Here is a 26002-nt window from a genome sequence, read left to right on the forward strand (position 1 = left end):
TCCAAGTGAAAACTCGACGAAGTCCGAAATCAAGAGCAAGTGTAATAGTTCCGTACGTAGCAATGGTCGTCCCGTTGGCTGCTGATAGGGAGTAGTCCGATTTATCTCGTTGACCTTGAACCACACTGCGTGGGTATACACATAAATCGGCTCCAGTGTCAATAAGAAATTGTATTCGTGAGACACGATCGGTTAGAAATAGGCGGCGTGGAAATGGCATTGGCTCACTGGCCGCCATCAGTGATTGCCTTTCTAGTTTTCCGACTTATATGTACATGGCTTTACACATTTCTGGGAGTTGGATCCAAAACGCCAGTGATACCAACAGATTCCATTGACACCGTGTGAATTACGACTTCGTGATCGAGATCTTGAACGATGGGCACTAGGATCGGGGCTTCGCCCACGTGCAGGACGGGTGTTGATCTCAGCGATTTCTTTTCTCAGCGCCGTGATTTCCTGATTAATCCCTAGCGCTAGCTGTGAAAGCTTAAGATTTAACGTAGCTTCCAGAGTATTACTCACAGTTGATTCCGCGATCTGAGGTAGCATAGGACCAGACGCGTCTGCAATATTATCTGCGTGTGCTGCGAGGTCCTCGAGTTTGCAGTCCTTGACGATCGCCAGCGCTACCTGAATACTTTTCGGTAGTCGGCCCATCCACAGCGTTTTTAACAGTGTTTCAGGAATGGAGGTGTCAGCTAGGCTTTGAAGATGGCGTAAAAATTGCGATGGTTTTCTATCACCCATTTCGACCCGTTCCAATAGTTGGCGAGTTTTTTCTTCTTGGGATGCGCTGAGACGTTTGACCAATTCTTGTTTAATTTTTACGTACCTGTTTTCCGATGGTGGTGCCATTATGATATCTTTCACTTCAACCGCATATTTGGGTGGTAATGCGCCGACAACATACCCAAATTTCGTACTGTCGATCTTGATACCTGCGCTGGCAAAACTTCCCTCGACCATGGCGAACCAAAGTTCGGGATCCGACGAAATGAACTCGGGAATTTTCACCGCGACTCTTGCTACTGACGATTCATTGTTTTCCATCACGTCGAGGTCACCAATTTGTGGTTTATGGTAATAAATAATCACTCACAATTTATAAAATATTAGGCACTATATTACTGTGATATGTATGTACAAGAATGAAATATAACAAACAAATACCATTTACGCGTACAATATTACTGCGAACTGAACAACACGGTAAGTCGCGATACGTAGTCACTGACGGAATGAAAATTGAGCATCTGATCAGCTGGTATTTATAGGCTCCGCTTTGTTCTAGAACATCCCCGAGTATACTCTAGCGAGACCATCGTGGAATATTCTAGAACATGGGTTTTTCCTATTGTACGCTGTCGACATCGTAAATAATTTGGGCGGCTCGTTGTGTATTGTTCACGTCGCCACACACTTATTAATAATTACATCATTATAATATATTAATAACTTTACAAACTCATGATGAACAACTTGTCAACTTAATAAACTAATATATTAACATTTAACGTGTTTTGTGTATCTGTGTGTGTGTATACAAAATATAAAATATTAACATAACCTCTAATAATAATAATAATGATAATAATCTGTTATCATAACATTAGTAAATTTTTACCTATCAAAAAATTCTCTCTTTCGAATTGGTTCAGATACTATTTTTGGATCATTAATATGAACTAATATTTTAGCACCAAGATATAGTTGTTGGTCATTTAGAAGAAATTCACCATTATTTGGATTAATTTTGTTTGTATCATTTTGCATGACATAGTTTCTTTGCATAAAACATAGAAGTATTTCTTTATACATTGCTACTACCATATCATGTAGATCTGTGATAACAACTTGTTGTGTTTGAAAAAATTGGTTAAATCTAAAAACAAATTGCATTTATTTTATTTTATTTTAAAATCATATAATTGTATACGTTTATTATTTTGATTCATTATCAAATTAATTATAAAAATATTTAAAATTTAAACCACTCAAACAAAATAAATCGGATTATTTCGGACACGACTGCTACGAAGTACAAATACGGAACAACAAATTAACAACCAACAAGGAATTAACAGGCAATAACACGCTAATGATTAGCGATTAGCGGCTAATAAAGGCAAATACTAGCAATTCTTAACAAAGTTAAAAATAAATTATAATTCTAAAATCCCAAGTGATTTCACCATACATAAAGATTATTTTATATATATTATATAATCAGGTGTTTCATTAATGTGCTCATATTAACTGGAAAAGTTTTAAAAAAAATTGATAGTTAAGTAGAATTTATAGTACAAATTTGCGGTTTTCGACCGATATTTTTAAATTATCGTACATTTAGGTAGGATACATCATATGTCATCCTACATCCTATAAATACCACTTATTCTCGTACGAGTACGAGAATTATCCTACGTGTGGCACCACTGACCCGCGCACAACAACGCGACGTAGTATAATATAATAGGGCTACAGACCCGCGCGACCCAACGACGCGGCGTAGTATAATATAATAAGGCTACACACGCGAGACAACGGTATAAGGGCTGCCTTGGGTATAACAGACGGCATTATGCAACGCCTATACAAAATACCTAGAAGGCAAGCCACACGTGCTACGCGGCATCACAAAAGAAAAGAAAAGGCGACGGAGAGCCGGAGCACGCACACAACAACGCTACGACAATGGCGACAACAACGTGGTTTTTAACGACCAGTGCCATGACAATTAGGTCTTGGGAGACGCGGGCGCAGGGGGAATCAGTGTCCCCACCGTCTGGCAACACTGACAAATCTGGTCCGAACAACAACAGTTAGGGCGTACTGGCTCCTTCAACTGACCGGAAATTTTTTTTTAAAGTGTCTCAAATACAGTCTATTATTATTATCTAATCTAATATCTAAATACAGCACTTATGTTTTCTCAGTTGAAAATTCAAAATATAAATAATGACAGTAGATAGATGACAGGTTTTAGAAATATAGGTATGGTAATGATTATTTATTGTCTCAAGGAATTAATAATAATTTATGAAGTTTAGTTTTTTAAATTTTTTAATCTGCAGTGTATATTTTTTGTTCTAATAGTTTTACAAAATATAACAATTAAGGATGTTTGATTTTGATTTATCCAATGGTGAAATAAGGATTAATAAAATACAATAAAACCTCTACTCAATTTTCAAGCCTTAATTATTAAAATTATATGAATTTTTTAAATCCAATATCCCAAAAATATTGCCCTTTAATTATTGTTTTTTCAGTTTTTATCAACATTTTTTTTTTCGAATAGTATTTTTAAAATATGTGGTATTACAAAAACGTAACAATTAAACAATAGGAATTATAATTTCTATTTATAGTAGTAGGATTATTATTGTATTATTTATGTGATATTTTATAGATTATATATAAACCAAAAACTATTATTATAATAAGTTATTTATACAACCAAACTAAACAATATATTATGGTGAAATTTCTATTGCTGGTAAGTTAATCGTTCTTTCGATTTTCGACATCCTTACGAGTCAGACATCAATTAAATCGATATTTTTTAATTTTTTTAATTATTCAATTGAAAAAAAAAATTGAAGAAAGTTAAAAATGCAACACCTTGGATATAAATATGATAATAATGGCATCAAGAATGGAACAAGGTAAGTATTTTGAATATATTCTGATGTTAGGAAATTTAAATTTAAAAACTTCTATAATAGAAATTTCTGCCCATCAAAAGTTTTTGAAAAAATTTAAATAAATTTTAACATTATATAGGTACTTAGGTAGGTAGTTATATACAGAATTTCGGTATATTATGTATTTTATTAGTTGCCTATCTACCTATTTTTTTCAAATGCAGGTGGTTTTTAATTTTTTATAGTTCTTTTTAGTTCCTATCATCAATTAACAATTTGCATGTATATATTTTGGTTTAATAATAATAACTAGGATAAGAAGTTGATGACCTTCAAAACATTAAAAAATTACCTAAAAATTATAAATATTTATTTTAAGTTATTAAAAATATATTATTTTTATTTTATTTTATTTTTATTTTTTTATATACTTTACGCCAATCGGCATTTAACAATAGTGCATGTAGGTAACAATTAAATAACAAATTAACAGTAATAAGCTAAAAAGAGGAAAAAAACTATAACAAAAACTAGAGCTTACAAACAGCAAATGTAGCCTGAGAACGCAGCCAAAACACTAGGATACATTTAGATTAGAAACTCTGAGCATTCTATGAAGCGGATGATTGAAACCGTAGGCTGTAGAGTGATAGGGAACATAAAACTGGTCCAGGTTTCGTATTCCAAGGGTAGGAACTTTGAATGGAATTTCAGCCAGTAAATTAGGAGCGTCTAAAGTACCATTTGGAAGAGAAGCTAAAAAGCGTACATCTATATCGGTGCGGCGAGAGGAGAGAGATGGGATATTAAATATATTCCGCAGTTGGACATAGTCACAGGGGGACACGTCAGTTTTACTCATAAATGCTAAGTAGCTTAAAAAGCGATTTTGTACCTGCTCTAACTTATGCTGGTGTCTTGCAAGGTACGGGTTAGTAAAGTAATACATTATATTATAATAATAATAATAATTATATTATAATGTATAATAATAATAATAATAATTATATTATAATGTATTACTTTACAAAATGAATTACCTTTCATAATAACTGAACAATCTTTCCAGATGTACCCTATGATTTAGTGCAAAAGCTCTGATTAATCTAAATCCTTCATCCATGTTATGGGCAGGCAATAATGGAAGGCATAACAGAAATTTTAACGCCTTCAATGCATTTTCGTTGCTATTAATATGATGTAAGTATCCCAATTTCTGCATTTTTTTCCAAACAGCCTAAAAAACATAAGTGGAGTGTTAATACAATTTATACAAACATTCATATTTGTTTGTAATACTTAATTAGGTACCACTTACTTGATTGTGATGAAACCAACATCCAACAGAACGAGCTCCTGGAAAAACGGATATCAGTACATCCCTCAAAGCTATTTCATAGTCTGTGATTATAATTTCAGGAGTCAAATTTGGTAACAGATTATTTTTAATGAATCGAATGACATAATCATTGCTTATTATCATTTATAATCATTGTTCCTGCTTTTACTCTCCATCAATACATAAATAATTGGTATAGACTAAAAATATTTAAGTAAGTATTTAAAATTAATTACTAATTTTAAAATCTAATTTTTAAAAATTTTATTTTTATAGGTGTATGTAATAATGTCTTACATAGTTCTGAATCATACAGTGAAAAGTAAACAATTGATAGCCCATATTTCTGGGTACCACCTTGAATGTAGCATCCGCATGTATTTTAGAAATACCATCTCTTACTAAATTCTGGATTAAATTAGTACAGGCTAAAACAACGTTTCTCCTACCATCAACATCTTGTACACACTACACATGCCTTAAAAAACGGAGCATTACAACAAGAAAAACATTGAAGTTCTCCATTTTCAAACTGTGCCACCAAGTCTTCTAAAGAATTTGGCATTGTAGGCATGGAACTGCGTCTACTATATCGCATGATAGATTCAGCAGTAGACCATGGGTACAATGCTGCTGCATCCATATGCCTGTTTCAGATGAAATTAATAATAATATTAATAAATTATTGTTATACATTTTACCTAAACTAAAGTGATTTACCTTCTTGCCTCTTCATCGTATATATTTTTTAACAGCCCATTCTCTGTAGAAGCTCTTTATTTCAACACTCCGCGAAAATTTATAATTAAATTGTCATTTTCACTTGGATCGTGATTGTGTGGTTTAAGAACAATTTTTTGACCATTCGGTAATCTTTTTAAAGACCCGGTACAAAAATGTGTGCGAGCTTTGCTGCATTTAAAATAACTGAAATATTAATATAGCAGTGATTTATTAAGAAATAGATATATTCATAAATATATAAACATTAAGATCTAGTAGTTTTGAAAAAGATAGTAAATCTAGTAAACTAACAACATATGATTGTATAAAGGACTAAAATTTGAAAAATCTATTTAGTTTAAAAATATAATATATGTTATATGTATAGTTGTATTATAATTTAAATGTTTAATTTTACTTGTAAAAAAGTGATTATTCCAATTGTTGTTTATAATAAATCAGCATAATATTCTATTTAATTGTTATATTTATTTATGGTACTAAACAAAGTTAAACTATGATATAACTCTTTAATTATTTTTTCTTTTATATTATAAAACAATCTTCTAATAATTTAATAATTATTAAATTAGTCCTCGGAAGTTGATGCATATTGCATTTTTTTTTTTTTTATTGGAACATATTTTTAAACGATGTTTTCCTGGCCACAAATGTATTTCTCTAGCATGTGAATCTGAATAACTAATATTTATCTTTTTGGTGTTTATTGCTTTTAAGTCATTTTCCCAAATTTTTAGTAATTTTTTATTAATTTTACACTACTTCACTTCTTATCGTTTCTTGTCAATTATTATGCCGATAACTTAAAACTTGGAAATTTAACAAATATTTGTAATTTTTCTTATTTAATTTTATATGGACGTTTTTCATTTTTATATCATAATATTTTGAATAGTTTGTAAGCATTGATAAATTTGTACAGAATTTTAGAGTAAAATATTTTTTACAGTGATAAGTCAGTGATAGTGTGAGCTCATTGTGTATTTGTCCGTGTTCAATTTGCCTACTGTCTTCATTTTTTTTTGTTATTCTTGAAAATAACAGTTTATTATAGTTTCTCACCTATATAATTTAATTAAAGAGTTTAGAAAACAAATAGTTTTAACTGCTTTAACTTGTATTATCATTCGGTAGTTTGTAAAATCTACGTTGTAATAAAATATATTCGGACAATTACAATAAAGATGATCGAATTCAAACCATAAAAATATCCGTTATTCAGAGTGTTCTGTATTTATAAATTTCCTTTAAGTCTAAGGGATATTCTACTGTGTAATGTAATATAATATTATAAATCAATAATTTCTATGGATTTAATATTATTTTTATTTATATTTTAAATTAGCATTTTGATAATTATTATATTATATTATAAATGTGTTCTATAGTGAACACTTAAATAAAAATTATTATTTATAAGTTGTAAGACAAATTTTTATTCAGTTATAACATAAATATTACCAGCAGCCCCTATAGAATAAGATAAAAAAAAAAATGAAATAAATAATTAAGTAGGTATCTGTAATATTAAATAAATTTCAATTAAATTGTTTTATTGAAAAAATACTTTCACACATTCAAAGAATCTGAAGTAGACTTGTATTTAAAATAAATACCTCCTCGACCCTCGTTTAGGTGTCATGTCGTAATGATTACGAATTAACATTTTTTCCATGATGAAGACAGAATAGTATATTGTCTAATATTGATTGTTATAAACAGTAAGGTGAATGCCAAGAGAAGGATTCAAGGGTAGCATACAAGTATTGTTATAAGAATTGCTTATATATTTTATTCTAAAAATCTGTTTATTTTTTGAGCCGTTAGTGTTAAAAATATAATAAAAACGAACAACGGGGCAAATTGTTTAAAATGTATAAAAATAATGTTATACATTGTAGTTGATTTACAATAACTAATGTATAATAAACATTATTATAATAAATTATAATTCGTCTACTATATTTATGATTACCTAATATTATACACTGTTACACTACTCAGGCCCTTAGCTTACTCTTGTAAAATTTTTTTTTAATCGTACAGTTTACGGCACCCACCCATTTTTTGTAAATACCCAAAAAAATAATACTTGTAAAATTTGAAATCAATCGTTCAATTTTAAGCCGTGCCCCCAGGCACTTGAAGTTGAGTAGTTTTGTCATTTTTTACAGAAAAGTCTGTACCTATAGTGTGTTATAACTTTTTTTTTTTTACCAAAAAATATTAAACAATAAATATCGTGTCGGAAATCATATGAGGATCTCAAAAATGTCATTTTATACATTATTACATTGTTTATTACTGAGATAATTACAATTTTAAGTAAAAAATATGAAAAAGCTCATAAAATCCGACTTAATGGTATTTTTTCGTTTTTTTATTTATACCAGTCGAACGGTTCAAAATACAATAAAATTACATAGGTATATACAAAATTGTTTAAAATTAAATTTTCTAAAAAAAATATGTTTTAAGTAATTTGAGTTTGATAATACGTTACAGACTTTTAGTTAAATATACAGTAAACACATCTAAATAAATATATTATTAAAATATTTATACAATTTTTCTTTAAAAAATACACTTAAAAATATATAATAATTTATATATATATATTTATATCTATTGGGAAATCTTTTCCTACAATCTCCAGAATATACAAAATAATAATGTAGATAATGATATAATAATAATCGATACAACAGCAGTAAATAGTGGTCAAATAGGAGGTACTTGTGTTTTGCTTGAACGACATTTAGGAAAGAAATTACTTTATTTACCCCCCTAACTAAGGGGTGTTATTGAACACTAACAATTCTTGGCTTTGTATTTCGATGACTGGGCTCACGGTTATTGTTCAATCTAAATTCTAAGAATGTACAATGTACATTGCACATTTTGATGTTCTTGCTGTGATCTTATACTTTAAAATATACACTAAAACCTGTCTACTATGGAAACTGTTGAAACCCGGTATTTTTTTTCAATTTTTAACAGTTTCCATTTATTATCAGGTTTCCGTTTATATTTTCCATTTTTTATTATGACAGATGTTTGTTATTTTATATTTGCGTTTATCTATTATTACTTATTTATATTATACCTATTTTTTTTAATAACTCAATGGAATTATAATATAATGATTCAAAATTTTATTACATACCACCCAAAAGCTGTGAGAATTCATCATTTGTTTGCTTTGCATATCTAGCTAGAATTTTGAGTCTTATTTTACTTAGTTATAGTTAAAGAATAAAGTTATACTCTTTTCACACTAGCAAGTTCGCACATTTGCTTTCTTATTACTTGTTATTATACTAAATTATAACACTACTAGATCATTAAATAACAGAATAAACTAATGACAATAAAATACTTGATATAATTGGTACTTAGATCAAGTTATTTAGATAGAAATTCAGGTTTTATATTACACAAGTTGACTGTAATACACTTTACGCAATAATTATTATAAGTTATAAAGTTAAAATATTTATTTCCTAGTGATAATTTTGTTTAAATAGACTTAATTTAAACTAAAATGTGATTATTATAATTGTTATCGTAATATCGTTATAATATTATTTATTTTTCGTTCTTAAGCGAGGTAATTCATTTGGTTGTCAAATAATTTCATTTTTATTTTTCACTCCATACACTTCCATACAAATTACTAAAAAAATCATCTGTTTAATCTTACAAATAAAGTAAAAAACAAATGTCGATTACGTTGTACAATGCATACTTATTACTATTATATACTATATAGTTACAAAATACTTTACTGCGCTGAGATAAAAAAATTTAGTTCCAATATTTTCATAACATTTATAGGTGAAATGAATTTAGTCAATGACATACTTCCATATTGACAACATTGAGTTCTTTCTTTAAAAATGACCAGTTCACATACATAGTTTAGTTAACTCAGTGCGAGTCAAATAATTAGCATACTTTTTCGATTTGTACATGTATGGATTTTTTGGGTTTTGAGTATATATCGTAAAAAATACAGGGTTCTGAAATGAGGTGTTCAAGTTATAAGAATTTCACGTTGCTCATTTTTTCTAGACTTAAAAAAATTATAATTTGCGACTTTCCAGATAGCTATAGTTATGCTGAAGATTTTCAGATAAAAATCGATAGGCAAGTTTTAAGAGAAAACTGTAATTGAAAAGTAGATGTATCCATTTCATGCAGTCCAGTAGGCCACTAATAACAGTTGTATTTTATGTTCAGATATTACATCAGTATAGACAACGTATGATAAACGACAAAAAAAAATGCCGGTACTATTTAAATCGTTAGACGAAGCTTATGAAATGATAAATTATCACTAAAATTATGTGAACAAATTAACGGAAATCAAAAATCAAAATCACACAAGTAGATATGCTTCGTGGATGAAGCTAATGGTACACACAAAAAAAAAATACCTCTCACACATTTCCGACCACATTGGTGCTAATAAAATAATTCAATTATTGTTGATAACGTATTTTATTGTTGATCAAAATAAAATATTTTTACGTTAAGTTTGCTTTTGAATAAGTTTTAGTAAAACATTTTAATTTAAAAATAATTATTAAATATGACAATAATAATAAAAGCAACCGTAATGGCGCTAAGAACAAAATACGACGACACCTCCATACAGCTCACCAGTTTCCAATCTTCAATCAAGCTCACGTCTTAAATCTTACGCCAATGTAACAGGTAACGACACCACTCACAACCAATCGCATAACAATCATGCCCTCACAAATGAAAATGACGTTTTCTCCAAGTTTCTAGACGAATTTAAATCAATTATCAATCATCTAATCACTTTTCTTACCTTTGTTATCTCCAAGATTCTCGATACTAAACTTAATGCCTAACTCTTATACTTCTAATTCTCTCCTCGCCCTTCTATGGAACGCAAACGGATTGAAAAACCATAAAAATCTGAAAACCACTTCACTACCAACTCATACTTTAATTTCCCTGGATATGATTTCTATCGCGCAAACCACCTTGACAACACCGCACATGCAGGTACAGCAATATATGTAAAATCTTCACTTAAATTCACCCCACTTCCAAGATTCATATCCAATGACATTCAATCCTGCTATCTCTGATACTTAATAATATCCCTATCATTTTTACAGCTGTTTACTGCCCACCCAAACACTCTATTTCTCTAACCAGGTTCATCGAATTTTTCTCCACTCTCAACAACAACTCCTGCTCTATAAACTCCTACTCAGGCCCATTTGGACTTATGGGATTTAACTATGGGGCGTTGCCAAAATGTCCAACACCAATCAAACATCATTCAAAATATTTCAATCAAAAAACTCTACGTACAATTCTAAAAGCGCCATTCTTTGTCTCTAATCACACCCTCCACTCTGACCTCAACATACCATATGTCTCTGAACAAGCGAAAACACACTACAAACGTTTCAATAGCCGCCTAGCCAACCATAGAAATCCCCTATCATCTACTTCTATCCCAGGTAACCAATTAAAAGATTAAAAAGACAGTGATGTCGCGACTTGCTAGCCTTAATTAATCTTATTCATGTCGTAGTACTTCAATTAACCTCATTAGGCCTCTGTAAATAGTCTAAACTGCCTTTTTATTTTTATTTCTTTTAGTTTATTAAATCTACCATCAAATGTTCTTATTGTTCTTTTTTTGAAACAGATTCAATAAAACTAACATGCACCAAAAAAAAAAAAAAAATGTTGTTTTAATGACTTGAATACACCTAAATCTATGTTCTTTTATAATTATTGTTAGCCAAACTTTGTATTAAATTTTCAAGTATTTTGGCTCATCCAAAATTTTTTTATTGATATTTATAAAAAAAAAAATTTAAACAACAACGATTTATTCAAATGATAGCATTAAAATAAGCGACATATTTTGAAAATTTAATTGTGTAAAGAATATGTCAATCTCAATACCTGTTGACATTTTCAAGTATTTACGACTTATACTTTTTGAATTATAACAAATATTTAAAATCGTTTGAGGAGGTTAAGTTAAATTTAAATTTCAAACGCACTTAACATTTTTCCTATAATGATACTTTGAGTTTTCTCTATAGCAACTTGTAGGAAAAGTTATGAAAACCTTAGTGATAAATTGTTTAACCTTAGATATAAACAAAAAATGTTTTATGATTTTTCAACTACATAATGACTTGCAATTTTTGCGATTTTAACATATTTCGTGAAAATTTGAAATACAAAAGCTTATAAAAAAAAATCGTGACTATCAGTTATTGAATTTTTTTAACTACAATAAGAACAACTCGTAAGGAACCTTGTAATAAAATACACAATAACACTTCCAAAAAAAATTCTTAGAAAAATCTAAAATTTCAGTTGTCTATAAATGTTATTAAAAAAGTCAAAATATACTGAAAATTTAACTGTATATAGAAAAAATTAATATTAACATTTGGAGAAAATTTCAACTATTTACAGTGATTAGTTTTTAGGTTACATTTATACAACAAAATCGATTTTTTAGAAAACTCTTGGAAAATGTTTACTTTTAACCTGTAAAATGCATTAAGGATATTCACTTTGCCATCGAAAACCCCCCGAAATTTGAAATTGAATCATTATTTCGACAAGTTATGCTGTAGACAGGCAAAAAAACACTCATCATTGTAAAATCAATCATCACTTTGTTCAGAATCTAAAAATAAATAATTTTTTAAAACCTACTACTCATACTAATTTAGATGTATCTATAAAACAACTAAAATATATTTATCTATGATTTATATTTTCATTATTTAGTACAGTATATTAGTAGTTACTTATACAATGAAAATATTTAAATTTAATTTTAATTGTATATACCTAGCTAATATAGTTATAGAACAATTCAGATTTCAATGTTTGTAAATAAATTTCAAAGTTTATTATGTAGATTATTATACAAACCAATCAATGTTTGACATTTATTCACATCATGTTGCCATTGACCTAAAAAAATGATCGATATAAATACCACGCGTTGTCGATTATTTATTATATACATTTTTCAGAGATAATGTGAGTAGTTAAGTATACTAACCATTAAAACCTTGACCAACTAATCTTTCTAGTAAATTAAAGTTAAATATTTAAGTTATAAATATATCAATAAAATTAATTAATTCCATGCATGAATTTTGTATCATAAAAAGTTTAATTATATGTTAAATTATGGTAATAATAGTAACTTGTTTATGTATGTATTTTGATTGGATGGATTATTCATGCTTAATTTTTAAATACAGTGAGTATTATAGGTATTTCGTAATTATTTGTATTTTTATTTCACTGCCACTTCCATTAAATACCACTAACTAAATACAGTACAACTTCAGAAATAAAAATGAAATTAAGATTTAAATTAATGTAGCTAAAAAAAAAAGCGGGTAAGTGGGTTAACCGCTTTGCTGTACATTAGGTACACTATTTTATAATATAGGAGTGTAAAATTTGAGTCCAATGATAGGTATCATTGTATACAAATAACGATTCTGAACGAAGATAAATTTATGAAAAATCTTGTATTCAATTTCAACTATTTACTACTTACAGAGGCGTATTTAGCACAGGCCCTATAAGCCCAGGCCTAGAGCGGCGATATTGGAGAGCGGCACATTTTAACGATTTTTTTTTATGAACTTAGAAATAACTAAAAGTATTTTTCATTTGATGAAATTAAATGTAACTAATTTATTGCTCGCTCAAAATTAAACAGGTACGATCTATATTCTATACACAAGTACCTATTATATTATACATACTATAATATAATAGATATAATAAATTATTTATTTAAATATGATTTATAAATAATTGTAGAAAGGATGGGGGAAGGCATCGAATTGGAAAGTGCCTATAGGTAGAAAAACCTTAAATACGCCACTGACTACTTATACAACAATTTTTATGATTTATACCTACAAAATAATTTGCAAATATTCATGATTTTGACGAATTTTTGTTAATATTTGAACTTCAAATGCTAATATAAAAAAATTGTGAATATGTATACTATAAGAATAACTTATGAGGATTTTTTTATTCATTTTGCAAGTATTTTGACTCGACAAAAAAAATATTATTGACACTTCAAAAAAAACTCCTCAGAAAAATCGAAAATTTCAGTTGTCTATAAATAGCTAAATAAAAATCAATTTTTTTTGAAAATTGTATCATGTAAAGAAAATGCCAATCTTAATAATTGGTGAAATTTTCAAGTATCTACGACTTATACTTTTTGAATTATAACAAATATTTAATTTCGTTTTGTTGAAGTTGGAAATTGAAGCATTATTTCGACTAGTTATGCTGTACACAGACACAAAAAAACACTCATCATTATCATTGTAAAATCAATACACTGATCAGTTCGTTCATAATCTAAAACTTTGAAGATAATTCTCATTTGCTAAACTTTTTTATTTAAATAAAATTTCAAAATTAAAAAAAAATTTTAATTTTAATTTCAAGTATTAATAGTGATTAGTTTTTGAGTTACAATGATATAAAAAATCGATTTGGTTAAAAACTGGTTTCGCGTAAAAATTCCCGTTTTTTTGTCACTTTTTTTTTGCTTTTATCGTTTTTTTGGAAAACGATTGGAAAATGATAACTTTTGACCTCTATAATGCACCAAAAATATTCACTTCACCATCGGAAACCACCCCCGAAGTTGAAGTTGGAAATTGAAGCATTTATTGAAGCATTATTTCGACTAGTTATGCTGTACACAGACACAAAAAAACACTCATCATTGTAAAATCAATACCTACACTGATCAGTTCGTTCATAATCTAAAACTTTGAAGATAATTCTCATTTGCTAAACTTTAAAAATTGTATATCATGCTATTTAAACGAGGTCAAATAATTTTCCATAAATGCTTATAAGTAGTGCAAAAATATTTATTTTCATTTAAATTACAAATGTCTTAGATTAAATTAACTTGAACCAAGGAACCATGGTTAAGTTTTAGATCCATTAGACATCGGTAAACAATTTCCTTAATTTAATTTAAATTAATTCAAAGTTTATCTAAAAAAAAACATAATTTTTTATATTATTAAAATATTAAAATATTTAGATATGTAATAGAAATTACGTTTTATATTAGCTAAAAAACAAAACAATAAAATTTATAATAACAAATGAACTTAAAAAAATTAAAATATTTTATTTTATTTTAAAAATGTAAAAATAAATATCTTAAAATTATTAAGTATAAATAATACTAAATAAATGTATTAAATTGATAATTACTTGCAAAAACACTATCGAGTACATAGCAAAATTATAAAAAAATTATAAATAATCTACATTTAGAAAGAAGCATTTTCATTATTTAGGTATAGCTGTGTAGGTATATATAAACTATAAAAATACAGTATGCAACTAAGTTCTAACACCTACGAAAGAATAATGAAATACAAAATACAAATTTCATGAAATAAATAGTATAGGTGTATTATTATGTTTTATTAGGTTTGTTTAACTATTCGCTAGTGTGTAACTAGCTGATGGATTACATAATCTTTATATACGTAGTCGCCGCTTATTAGAATCGCTTTGGGACCCGACAATTTAAGTCAATTAACCGAATGAGTCAATAAGGCGAATGACTCAAAACAATTTTAAAAATGCTTAAATTTAAAAAATTAAAAATATATATTGAAATTTAAGGTATAAAAAATTTAAAAATCTAGCTTTACGTAATTAAAAATAAAATAAAATAAATAACATACATACATAATTAATAAAATTAATTAATTTTTTGATAAAAATACGTCTAATGTTGATTGGATTTTCGCTTCTTCGACCAACTTCATAATCCTATCTTCATAAGATTTATGTTTCTCGAATACGTCAAAATCGCCTCTTTGCTGAATCCATCTATGTAAAATTTGAAGCGCTTCTAGCATTTCTTTAGTTGATGGTGGTTTCTCATCAGGTTCCTCTTCGTCGCTATCACCAACCACATTCTCTTTAAACTGTTTTGACTGTATTTCCCCACATATATCTTCCTCGGTAATGAGTTCGGTAGTTTGGACTTCATGTGACTTCACTTGACGACTGCTTGGTTTATCGTGAAAAAGTAATTTATTTTATCTCCGCGATAAAAAGTAACGACTTATTTATTACACGTTTGTTCAATGTATATTTTATTTATTTATCTAATTTCCAAATGACCCTATTAACCGGTGTATGAGTCGAATAGACGAATTTTTTGTTGTGTGTTATTATATGTGCGAATCGGGACCAGTCGTTTTGAGTCTAATAGGCGAATGAGTCAATTAACCGTGAGTCCAATAAGCAGCAACCACTGTACATAAAAGAACAGGCCTTTTTTAAGTACCAATAGAAGAAGTAGAAAACAAATAATAAAAAAGTAAATTGACAATAAGTAAAAAAAAAGCGAGTAAGTGGGTACCGATCTACTGTACATTAGATACCGTGTGGATCAATATTATATATTATAGGAGTGTTAAATTTGAATCTAATGATAGGTATCATTGTATACAAAAAACGATTCTGAACGAAGATGATTTGTTAGTCTAGGATATAATATGTTCCAGTGGTTGGTAAAAAAAGTGATTTATGTTTTAATGGCTTGAATACACTAAAATTTAAGTTCTTTTATAATTATTGTAACCTAAACTTATGGAAAATCTTGTATTAAATTTTTAACTCTTAGCTACTTATACAAAAAATGTTATGAATATACCTACGGGCTACAAAATAATTTGCAAATATTCATGATTTTGGTGAATTTTTTTTCAATATTTGAACTGCAATTTGCAAATGCTAAAACGTGAAACACTTTTTCTCCTCCTAAACTTGTTTAAAAGTATCAATGATAGCATATTTTCTGAAATTTTATGTTCTTGAGCTGGTACTTTAATAAGGTAATTTTTTGATTTTCGAAACGGTACTCGAAATAAAAGCGGTTAAAGGAGAAAAAACTTACGATTTCACGATTTTTTAATACTAAATAATTACGAACGACGACCCGATATTATATGGTTCCAAATGAAAAATTACAAGAGACTTTTTTTAATTTTTGGGCCGTAGCCATTTTCCTCCTAAAACGAGATACCGTTTTCCTCTACTGTCCATTTTTCTCCAAAAAAAAAAAATAAATAATTGTTGACCATTTTCCTCAAATAAATAAATTAATAAAATCGTCATTCATTATCACTTATCAGAATGTTAAATTAAAAATAAAAGAACAAAATATCAAATATTTAAAGTATAATTATAATATAATCATACACCGTACGCACTGAATTTTGCAGGTGGCTAAAAAGAGAACTAATATTTTAATATAAAAGTACCTATACTCATGTCGATAAAAATGCATAAATTTAATAAATAATAAATTAGTTTATAATAAGGGATGGCAAAATGTGATCCTTTTTTGTTGTAAATTGAATTTTGTTTCTTATGGTTTAAGGTTCGGGAAAATTTTAGCCATTTTTTTATTTTATTGTAAAAAACAATTGAATTATATTAACTTTATGCATGCATTTTTAAATGTTACTATACTATAGAACTGCAGGGGTCGGCAACCTTTTTACCTACTCGGTCCATAATTTGTTTCAGTTTTTAAATTAATATTTTTGAAAGTTTAAAAATGTAAAATTATAATTCATTTTTTCATTTTTGAAAAACAATATTTAAATTTTTGTATGTTTTTGTTTTATTTAAAATTCAGCCACTAGTTAAGAAGGGATTTTTCACATAAAGGGGTTACAATTTTTCGTATAATTAAATTAAAGGCTCCAGTGGTGTAATTTAGTTATATTTTAGGAGTAAAAAAGTTTTTACATTCCCTCCTGAGCATCTCATTTGAATGCAATAAATGTATAAATAACTTAGTTAACCGGTCTTTTCTATCAAAAAATAAAAAAGGTAAAAAAGTGTCATACGACACCGGAAGGGCGTAGCCCGTATCGCCCAAAAATGACCCTCACCGTTTCGCCCAAATTTTGTTTTTATATAATTCCCGTTTCGCTCAGAGTAGCTTAGATCAATTTAAAATTAAGTTGACAATAATTCAGTCAAATATTATATTTTAGGGAACGTTATAAAATCTATAGTAATAAAATTACGGGTTATTAATTTAGGAAAATTAAGTCAAAATAAATATCGTTTATAAATAATAATAATTAATATGTAAAATCGATAGCAGATAACACATAAGAAATCCAGTCGTTATCGAATTGAAATCGATCAACATCTATAAAGGGAAATTTTGAAAAATTTAGTCCAAACAGATATATACATAAATGCGTTGAACTACCAGACATCACAAGATGCAAGTATAATTTAAAGGCTGGTACACAATTAGAAACAAATAACGAGATACCGATAATTATTCGCTATGAATTCATTAAAAGCATGTGTTATAATTTTAAAAATTAACAAGGTATAAAGTGAGGGGTATTAATAAATATATTTTAAACGATTAAAATCGATTTTATTACATGTATAAATTTTTATAATAAGATAAATTTGATTTTTTAACAATGTTTTTATAAATATTGTGGACTAAATTTTAAATTATTTAAATGTACCGCTTTTGAGAAAAAAAAAATTGGAAAACAAAGAGTATCGCCTCCTCAATCCTCATGGTGTTTTTTGGATAACGCTAAATGATACTCAAATATTTACAATCATTACCAACTTAATTTTAAATCAATCCAAACTACTCTGGGCGAAACGGGAATCATAAAAAACAAAATTTGGGCGAAACGGGTCCCGCCCCACCCGAATCCCTCCTTGTAATTACGCCACTGAAAGGCTCAGAAGTTTTAGGAAATGTTTATTACATATCTGTAGTCATTTATTTACAAATATTTTGTACTTTCATCGAATTACAATTGTACATGAAAATAAAAGATTTCTGATCTTAAGTATATTAAAATTAAATTGTCATGATTTTTACAAGGAAAACATTTTTTGATTGATAATTATTATTCAAACTAACTAATAAAAATCAAAAATTTCAAATATTAATAAATAGCTCAAAAACATTTTGATATATATATTATATATATATATTATATACCCATCCTTATTCATCCCAAGATTATATTATATAGGTATATTTTAATGATAATATAAACATAATATGATGAAAATTTCATGTAGGTACGAGTATCTACGGTTATTCGTTCTAATGTTATACAGATAAAAAACCAAAATCGATTTTACTATCGAAAACTGGATTTGCGTTAAAAATACTAGGCATTATTAATTTTAACCCACTAAGGTCCTAAATATTATTTCCTAATAATGTTCTATTCTAGTGTATTTTATTTATTTATATGATATCGCATATAATACGGATATGGACTAAACGGTTATATTGGTAAATCGAAAATTATAATAAGTGTAGAGTACAATTGTTGGTATGGACGTAGTAACTACCAACCGTTTTACATACGTGTAAAAAAATGCGCATAAATCAAAGGCATTGCAGTTTACTAAAAATTAAAAACATAATGATTTTTTGCACGGGAAATTTTTACACGAAAAACTATTTGTTTTTAAAATCTGTATTTTAATCATATGTTTACATAAAATGTTCGTCTTTGTCTTTGTTTACTCGCTTGTCTTGAACAATTGTTTCTGTTTTGTCATAAACTGTAGGTACATTTGTAATTTCATATACGATTTTTTTTAAATAATACTTACAATTGTACCAACTGTAAAAGATTGAATAAAACTTTATATCGAAAATGTGTTATTATTTTGTATTTGATATGTAGGTATACCGGATTTATTAGTTATGAGTGTTATGACTATGAGACATAATATTTATTATATTATATGTAAAACTATATGAATATACTATATACTTTCTAATGAAAACCAATTATTATTATTCATTTTTCAGCTATTCAAAACAAATTTGAATTATTAAAAAGGGAAAAACCATTTTTTTTGCCAATCTACCTGTTATGGTAAAATTATAAAATATAGGTATTCCTATCATATTCCATAATCTTGGAATAATATATCAATTATTAATCCATATTATTTACCTACCTGTTTTATATCAACGTATGGATTAAATTTGTATATCTTACGTGAAATATGGAATCATCTTCGTTCAGAATCGTTTTTCGTATACAATGATATTCATTGGATTCAAATTAAATACGTCCATTTTAGTGACCTACAATACAGCAGAGCGTAACTTACTTGATCACTCTTTTTTTGATTAAATTCATATAAATAGTAAAAATTATCAAATATTTATAAAAATTGTGGTTTCTATACTTTAGGTTTATTTAAAACTTATTATTTTTATATTTAAGTTTTGAAAATATAATACAAGATTTCTCATAAGTAGTTCTATTTAATCTAAAACATTATTCATAAAAACTATCATTTTTTATAGATATTTAAAGTTCAAATTTGAACGAAATAACTTATTTAAATAATAAATAATAATTTAAATTATTTTGTAATAATTCAAAAATAAAACAAGTGGCGATACCGCTCTGCTGTACATTAGGTGCCGTGTATATCACTGTTATATAAAGTAGTGTTAGGTTGTAAACGTTGTATTAAATTTTCAAGTTTTATCGACTTTTCAAAAAAAAAAAAAAAAAATACTCAGAAAATCAAAATTTTCAGTTATCTATAAATAAAGTTAACTGTTTATAGATAACAACTATAATAACTAATTTTTTATTCGGATGTACTTGGGTTAGTATAGGTAGTATATTTGAGTTTTTATTAACACTTTAAACTCGTACCTTATATTTATTGTTTGTAAGTATTATTACTAATTTCATTTTTGTACATAATATATGTGTCAATGAGTAAATAAACATATAAATATCATACAATAATGAATACATAATAAATATGCATTTTATTAAAATCAGTAAATTTATACGATATGGCTACATAGTACATACCTACCTAACATAATATATTATTACAATTCTTACATAATAATTGGTATATGATTCCAAAACATTAGTTTATTTTAATAATCTATATAATATAACATAAAATATATTATGTTGACATGACATTTGAACAGCAATTAATAGATTTAAATAAAATTTAAATGTAAATCTCCATTACGACTCGTATATAAGTCGGCCTTCGAGCGAAGGGTGACGTACCTACTCTGGTGTTAAATTCTGAACTACCAAACTGCCGCGATTTTTTGCGTCAATATTGTAGCATTGAAAGATACGGAAGTGCCAGTAGTGTCACATCGTGGTTCGGACCATGACAAATTAGATAATTTGTCATGTGGAGAACTACGACATAGGCCGGAGGTGAAGGAGATGCGCACAACGCCCAAAACTAGTACGACTGTGATGATACCTATCTAATTTGTCATGGTTCGGACCACGGACTAAAATAATCACATAGATAATAAAGATTATATAATAGATATTATCTATGGATAAACAGGACCGGAAACAATAGACGGGTGGAGTGCGGGAAGCCGGAACCACGAATATATAGGTAGTTCATTAAACGCCACTATGGCAAAAAAGCGCTATAAGTCATTCTGGATATTGGAAACTTCTGTCTTCGCCTGATGAGCTTTCGTTCGGCATTCTGTATAATAATATAATATCTTAATCCGTGGCCGGAACCATAGTGTAACGCTTGTACCACAGAATAGATTATTTTGTAGTACATGGACAAATGTGGCTCCATCTATTGATAATATTTAGCATTTGTTACACATATATTTATTTGCATATTTTTCTATTTATAATTACAATAGTTTAATACATTTATACGCACCTATTAGCTTTTAGGTATTAGTATTTAATGTATATTACATTTTACCAACTATGTTATCCATTAATTATTCACTAAAATACCGAGAAAATGCTCTGTGGATGGCTGTACGGGATCTTCAGAGGGGAAAAAAATACACTTTATTTAAAAGTCCAAAAGATGTGGCTAATTTAACTGCTTGGAATGAAGCAATTTCAAATTCCAATGAATGAAATTGCCTTGCTACATTTGTTTGTGAAAGGCATTTTAAAAACCAAGACATTATTTATGAATATGCTAATCATCCAAATAATGTATGAAATATTTATATTAGTAAATAATTAAATTATAAATAACATTAATTAGGTACTAATTACAGATGAATAGAGAAATGAAACGCGCTATACCTCAGTTAAAAAGAGGTGCTGTTCCATTAATTTTATCTTCTTACATGTGTGAAGTAAGCATAATAGACGATAGTCATATTATTAAGAATTAATTATGAATAATTAGTACATTAATATAAAAAATTGGTATATTTTATCACAATAGTTTAGCAGTATTAATTTAAAATATATTAATTATTCAATTAAAAAAATGATTAAATACTACTATCTATTTTTTTAAATTTCAGTCCTTAGTTATTAAAAAAAAGCAGACCAGTCTGGCAGTATGCAGACATGCAGTAAACAATTAATATAGAAAGATATTCCTGCTACTATAGTACTATATCTATGAATGATAGTGCCATTCAGGTACATTTTTATTTAAATATCTATTAAAATAATTATAAATGGTTCTACACTTGTTTTTGCTTAAATATATTTTTGTTATAGAAATGTGAACAAGTATATAAAGTATATTAATTTAATAATCTTTTAAATAATTATAAACATTTAAATTTAGCAATGGGTTGGTTGTCATATGGAAATGTGAAAGCAGTGACATTTTATTTATTAAGACACGCATTCAATGGTTAACAACTTATTGCTATAATTGAAAAACAAATAACATTAACATCTGAACATGAAATTGGATTTTATATTAAGAACAATTATCCCATTAAATATAATTATCTTGGATTAGGTTTTGAATTGAATTTTCCACTTGATGAAAAAAAGATTGTAGAATCAATTCAACATTTTACTAATAAAATAGTTTGCTGTGGTGGTCCTCATGCATCTAATTTTTCTGGTATTTATCATTATCTTTTATGATTGCCTTTATGATTTTTGTAAAATATTTACTTTTAGGTATTCAAGTTAAAACTGTATCTCTAGAATTCAATAATATATGGTGTCATGTTAAATGTCCAATGATTATTGACTCTAATTAAAAATGTACATTTTGTAAAGTTTTATATTCAACATTCAGAGTATATAAAAAAAGATCTTTGGAGGCAAAGTCCAAATATATAGGGACAACTCTTACTCCAACCAGCAAAAGGAAATATTGTGGTAAGTTAAAAAAAAAATTACAAAAATCAAATTCTAGGTAGATACCTAGTTATATACTGTTTATTATAAACATGGAATGGATATAATGCAATTGCAAATTTATAATTTTTTTTATTATATTGCACATTTTTTTTTCAAAAACGTTGCTTTCCAAGACAAAGTCCAATTCACATATAAAGGAATTAAACAATTTTACCTTTAATTTGCATTTTTTATGTTTTTAAACTATTTTTTATGTAGGAATTTTATATAGTTTAACAAACTTTTTCAATAATAAAAATAATTTTAAGAACATTTTTATTGTTTTTTAAAGCATTTAAATCCATTTCTAATTATGAATCACTATGAAATGTATTTAAAAATTTAATTTTAACTTAAAAAAATGTGTAGATTACGATTAACGATTGAAAAAATGAATAATAAATTGAAAAAAATTCACCAACAAACAAGGGAATGATTCTTCAGTGAAAAATGTATTAAACAATTGTAACTTAGGTGAGTCACAAAAAACAATTATTCATGAGATAATTACTGCAAGTAAAACAGAAAATCCAAAATGTAGAAGGTACAGCGAAGATTGGATTTTGTTATGTGTATTATTAAAAATTCGGTAAGAATCAATGAATACTGTATTTTAATATTCTAAATCCAATGAATATTATGATTATACATTTTGTATACCTATATTATTTTATAGCTCGCCAACTACCTACACATTTTTAAGAGAGCAAGATATTTTACCATTACCATGTATTCGTACAATAAGAAGATATCTTTCTCTAGTAAAACCACTATGTGGTTTTTATGATAAATTTATTTTACTTTTAAAAAAGAAAATGGCTAAGTAAAGAACAACATGAAATGCTAATTTATGAAAAAATCATGTTGCGAGAGAGCATTGACGTAGATTCAAAAACATTGACCTATACAGGAATAAAGGATTTTGGTCAGGATTTTGAAACATCTGGTCTTAAAGGAAACCATGAACTTGTAATTATGTACCAAAGCTTATGTGCTAATTTTTCACAGCTAATATCAGTATTTGCTTTTAGAGGACCAGTTAAAGGTGTGAATATTATATTTTCTAGAAAATATATTTGTTACTTATGTAATGATGTATATTATTTATGGTGTTTTTTCTGAATTTATTCTTGTTATTGTCATAAAAAAATGTTGATAAAGTTAAGTAGCATGTTGTAGTGATGTCGTGTAGTTATTAGTTAATGTATGGGTTGATTGGGTACTAGGTACTAGGTAGACAGTGGCGGGGCGAGGTAAAGAGTCCCCTTTTTAAATTTTTTTAGTAAACATTATTTAAGTAACAAAGAACGTGGGGCCTTTGAGGTGCGAGGTTGTGGGCAATGGCCCACACCGCCCACGCCAAGCGTATAATTAGTATGAATTAATAATTTAACAACAGGTTTCATTATAATATATAATGTGTGTTTAAATAAATTATTTTTTTATTTTAGTATCTACTAAATTAAGATAAATAAATGTATATTTTATTTATTTTTATTTTAATTTATGCGAATATTGTGAATGTCTGTTTAACTTCATGTTTATTGTTGGTAAGTTTTAACACAATGTGTACAATGTATGTATCTGATATCTCTCGTTGTTTATTATATTTTTTTATGACATTTATGTAACTAAATGTCTTCACTCATATAGGCATAGTTCTATCTCAGTTAGTGATAAAAGCCATTTGCCTCCTTGAAAATTGTGGAGCAAAAATTGATTGGATCAAATCAGATGGGGCATCTACAAACCGTAAATTATGGGTAGAATTTGGAATAAATGGTACAATGAATGAAGTGAAAAATTCATTTATTCATCCTTTAGATGAAAGTAGAAAAATATACATGTTTTCAGATGCCCCACATTTAATAAAAAATGTGAGAAATCGACTAGTCAATAAAAAATCTTCAAGGGTACATAATATATATTTTTAAAGAATAATACGTTTCAATTTCTTAACTAACATAATTATTCTTTTTTAGATTTTTCCTGAAAAACCATATATTAGTTGGAGTCATTTCATAGATGTCTATGAAAAGGACATTGACAGGGGTTCTGCAGCTCCCACTAAAATTTGCCCTAAAATTACAAAAAGACACTTGATTATTGACAATTTTTCAAAAATGTCAGTGAGGTTAGCTACTCAGGTAAGTAGTAATAATAACAAAATATTATTTATAATATGAATTTAATTTGATAATAAACTTTGGTTTAATATTTTATCGAGACCATGAAGGCATTGAATCATTAAAAGATAGCCATAAAACACAACAATTTGTAGAAACTTTTAATAAAACATTTGATGCACTCAATCGCAAATACCCAGCTGAAGGAATCAGAATTAATAGTCATGATTTTGATGTTTGTTTATTTATCTACAATTTATTATTTAAATATGTATACCTAACTGCATGATTATTCATAAATCATAGGTCTTAAATGAAACATACACTTGGATAAATTTATAGGAAAGTAATGTTAAGAATAAATTAATTCCAGGAGAAGAATATCTTACAAAAATTACAGATGAGGGATTAAGAGTTACTATAAGATCTACCATAGAGTTATCTACATATATTTTAAAAGAATGTAGATTTAAATACGTTTTATCCTCAAAAATGAATCAAGATCGCTTGGTGCTAATTCGATATGCGCTCTACAGTCAAGTTTCTAGTTTGGTATGCGCTCTACATCTGGTGATTTACCATCTTATGTATAAAACCTACAATTGTAAGAAGCCTATATGCAGCCCATTCATCAGAATGAATTTCTGATCTTACTTAGCATTCACGTTTTAATATTAATAGAAGTGTTTCTCGATTGCATCGATGAACATAAAAATAATGGCAGGGCCCCCACATACAATTTCGGGCCCCTATAATAAATGTTTGTCTGGGTCTTTGTCCTTTATTAAGCTTCCAAAAATACAATTGATTATCTATACAACAATTTTTGGAGTAATATTTGTTTTTTAATTATACCAA

General features: G+C 27.6%; 1 protein-coding gene, 2 long non-coding RNA genes and 2 pseudogenes across 3 annotated transcripts; 3 read left to right on the forward strand and 2 right to left on the reverse strand.

The window, feature by feature from the left end:
• Positions 1-252: 252 nt before the first annotated feature.
• On the reverse strand, positions 253-1109 carry LOC126555117 (uncharacterized). The gene has a single exon (XM_050210081.1). The coding sequence runs from the start codon at positions 1051-1053 to the stop codon at positions 253-255; it is 801 nt and encodes a 266-aa protein (XP_050066038.1). The 5' UTR covers positions 1054-1109.
• A 3615-nt stretch (positions 1110-4724) lies between these two features.
• Positions 4725-6040, forward strand: LOC126555118 (uncharacterized). Its single transcript, XR_007606768.1, has 3 exons — positions 4725-4850; positions 4958-5182; positions 5266-6040. It is a non-coding gene; the product is annotated as an uncharacterized LOC126555118 (long non-coding RNA).
• Positions 6041-6796: 756 nt separating this feature from the next.
• LOC126555119 (uncharacterized) lies at positions 6797-13869 on the reverse strand. Its single transcript, XR_007606769.1, has 4 exons — positions 12821-13869; positions 12688-12729; positions 8900-8947; positions 6797-7203 (listed from the first exon to the last, which is right to left on the reverse strand). It is a non-coding gene; the product is annotated as an uncharacterized LOC126555119 (long non-coding RNA).
• Positions 13870-21640: 7771 nt separating this feature from the next.
• LOC114132444 (uncharacterized) lies at positions 21641-23066 on the forward strand (annotated as a pseudogene).
• A 365-nt stretch (positions 23067-23431) lies between these two features.
• Positions 23432-24379, forward strand: LOC114132445 (uncharacterized; annotated as a pseudogene).
• The last annotated feature ends 1623 nt before the right edge of the window (positions 24380-26002 follow it).

Source organism: Aphis gossypii, unplaced genomic scaffold (genome assembly GCF_020184175.1).
Source record: "Aphis gossypii isolate Hap1 unplaced genomic scaffold, ASM2018417v2 Contig00712, whole genome shotgun sequence".
In the NCBI taxonomy this organism is placed as follows: Eukaryota; Metazoa; Arthropoda; class Insecta; order Hemiptera; family Aphididae; genus Aphis; species Aphis gossypii.

Excerpts from the sequence above, each read along its gene's own strand:
- LOC126555117 (XM_050210081.1), bottom strand. The coding sequence starts at position 1,053 with ATGGAAAACAATGAATCGTCAGTAGCAAGAGTCGCGGTGAAAATTCCC.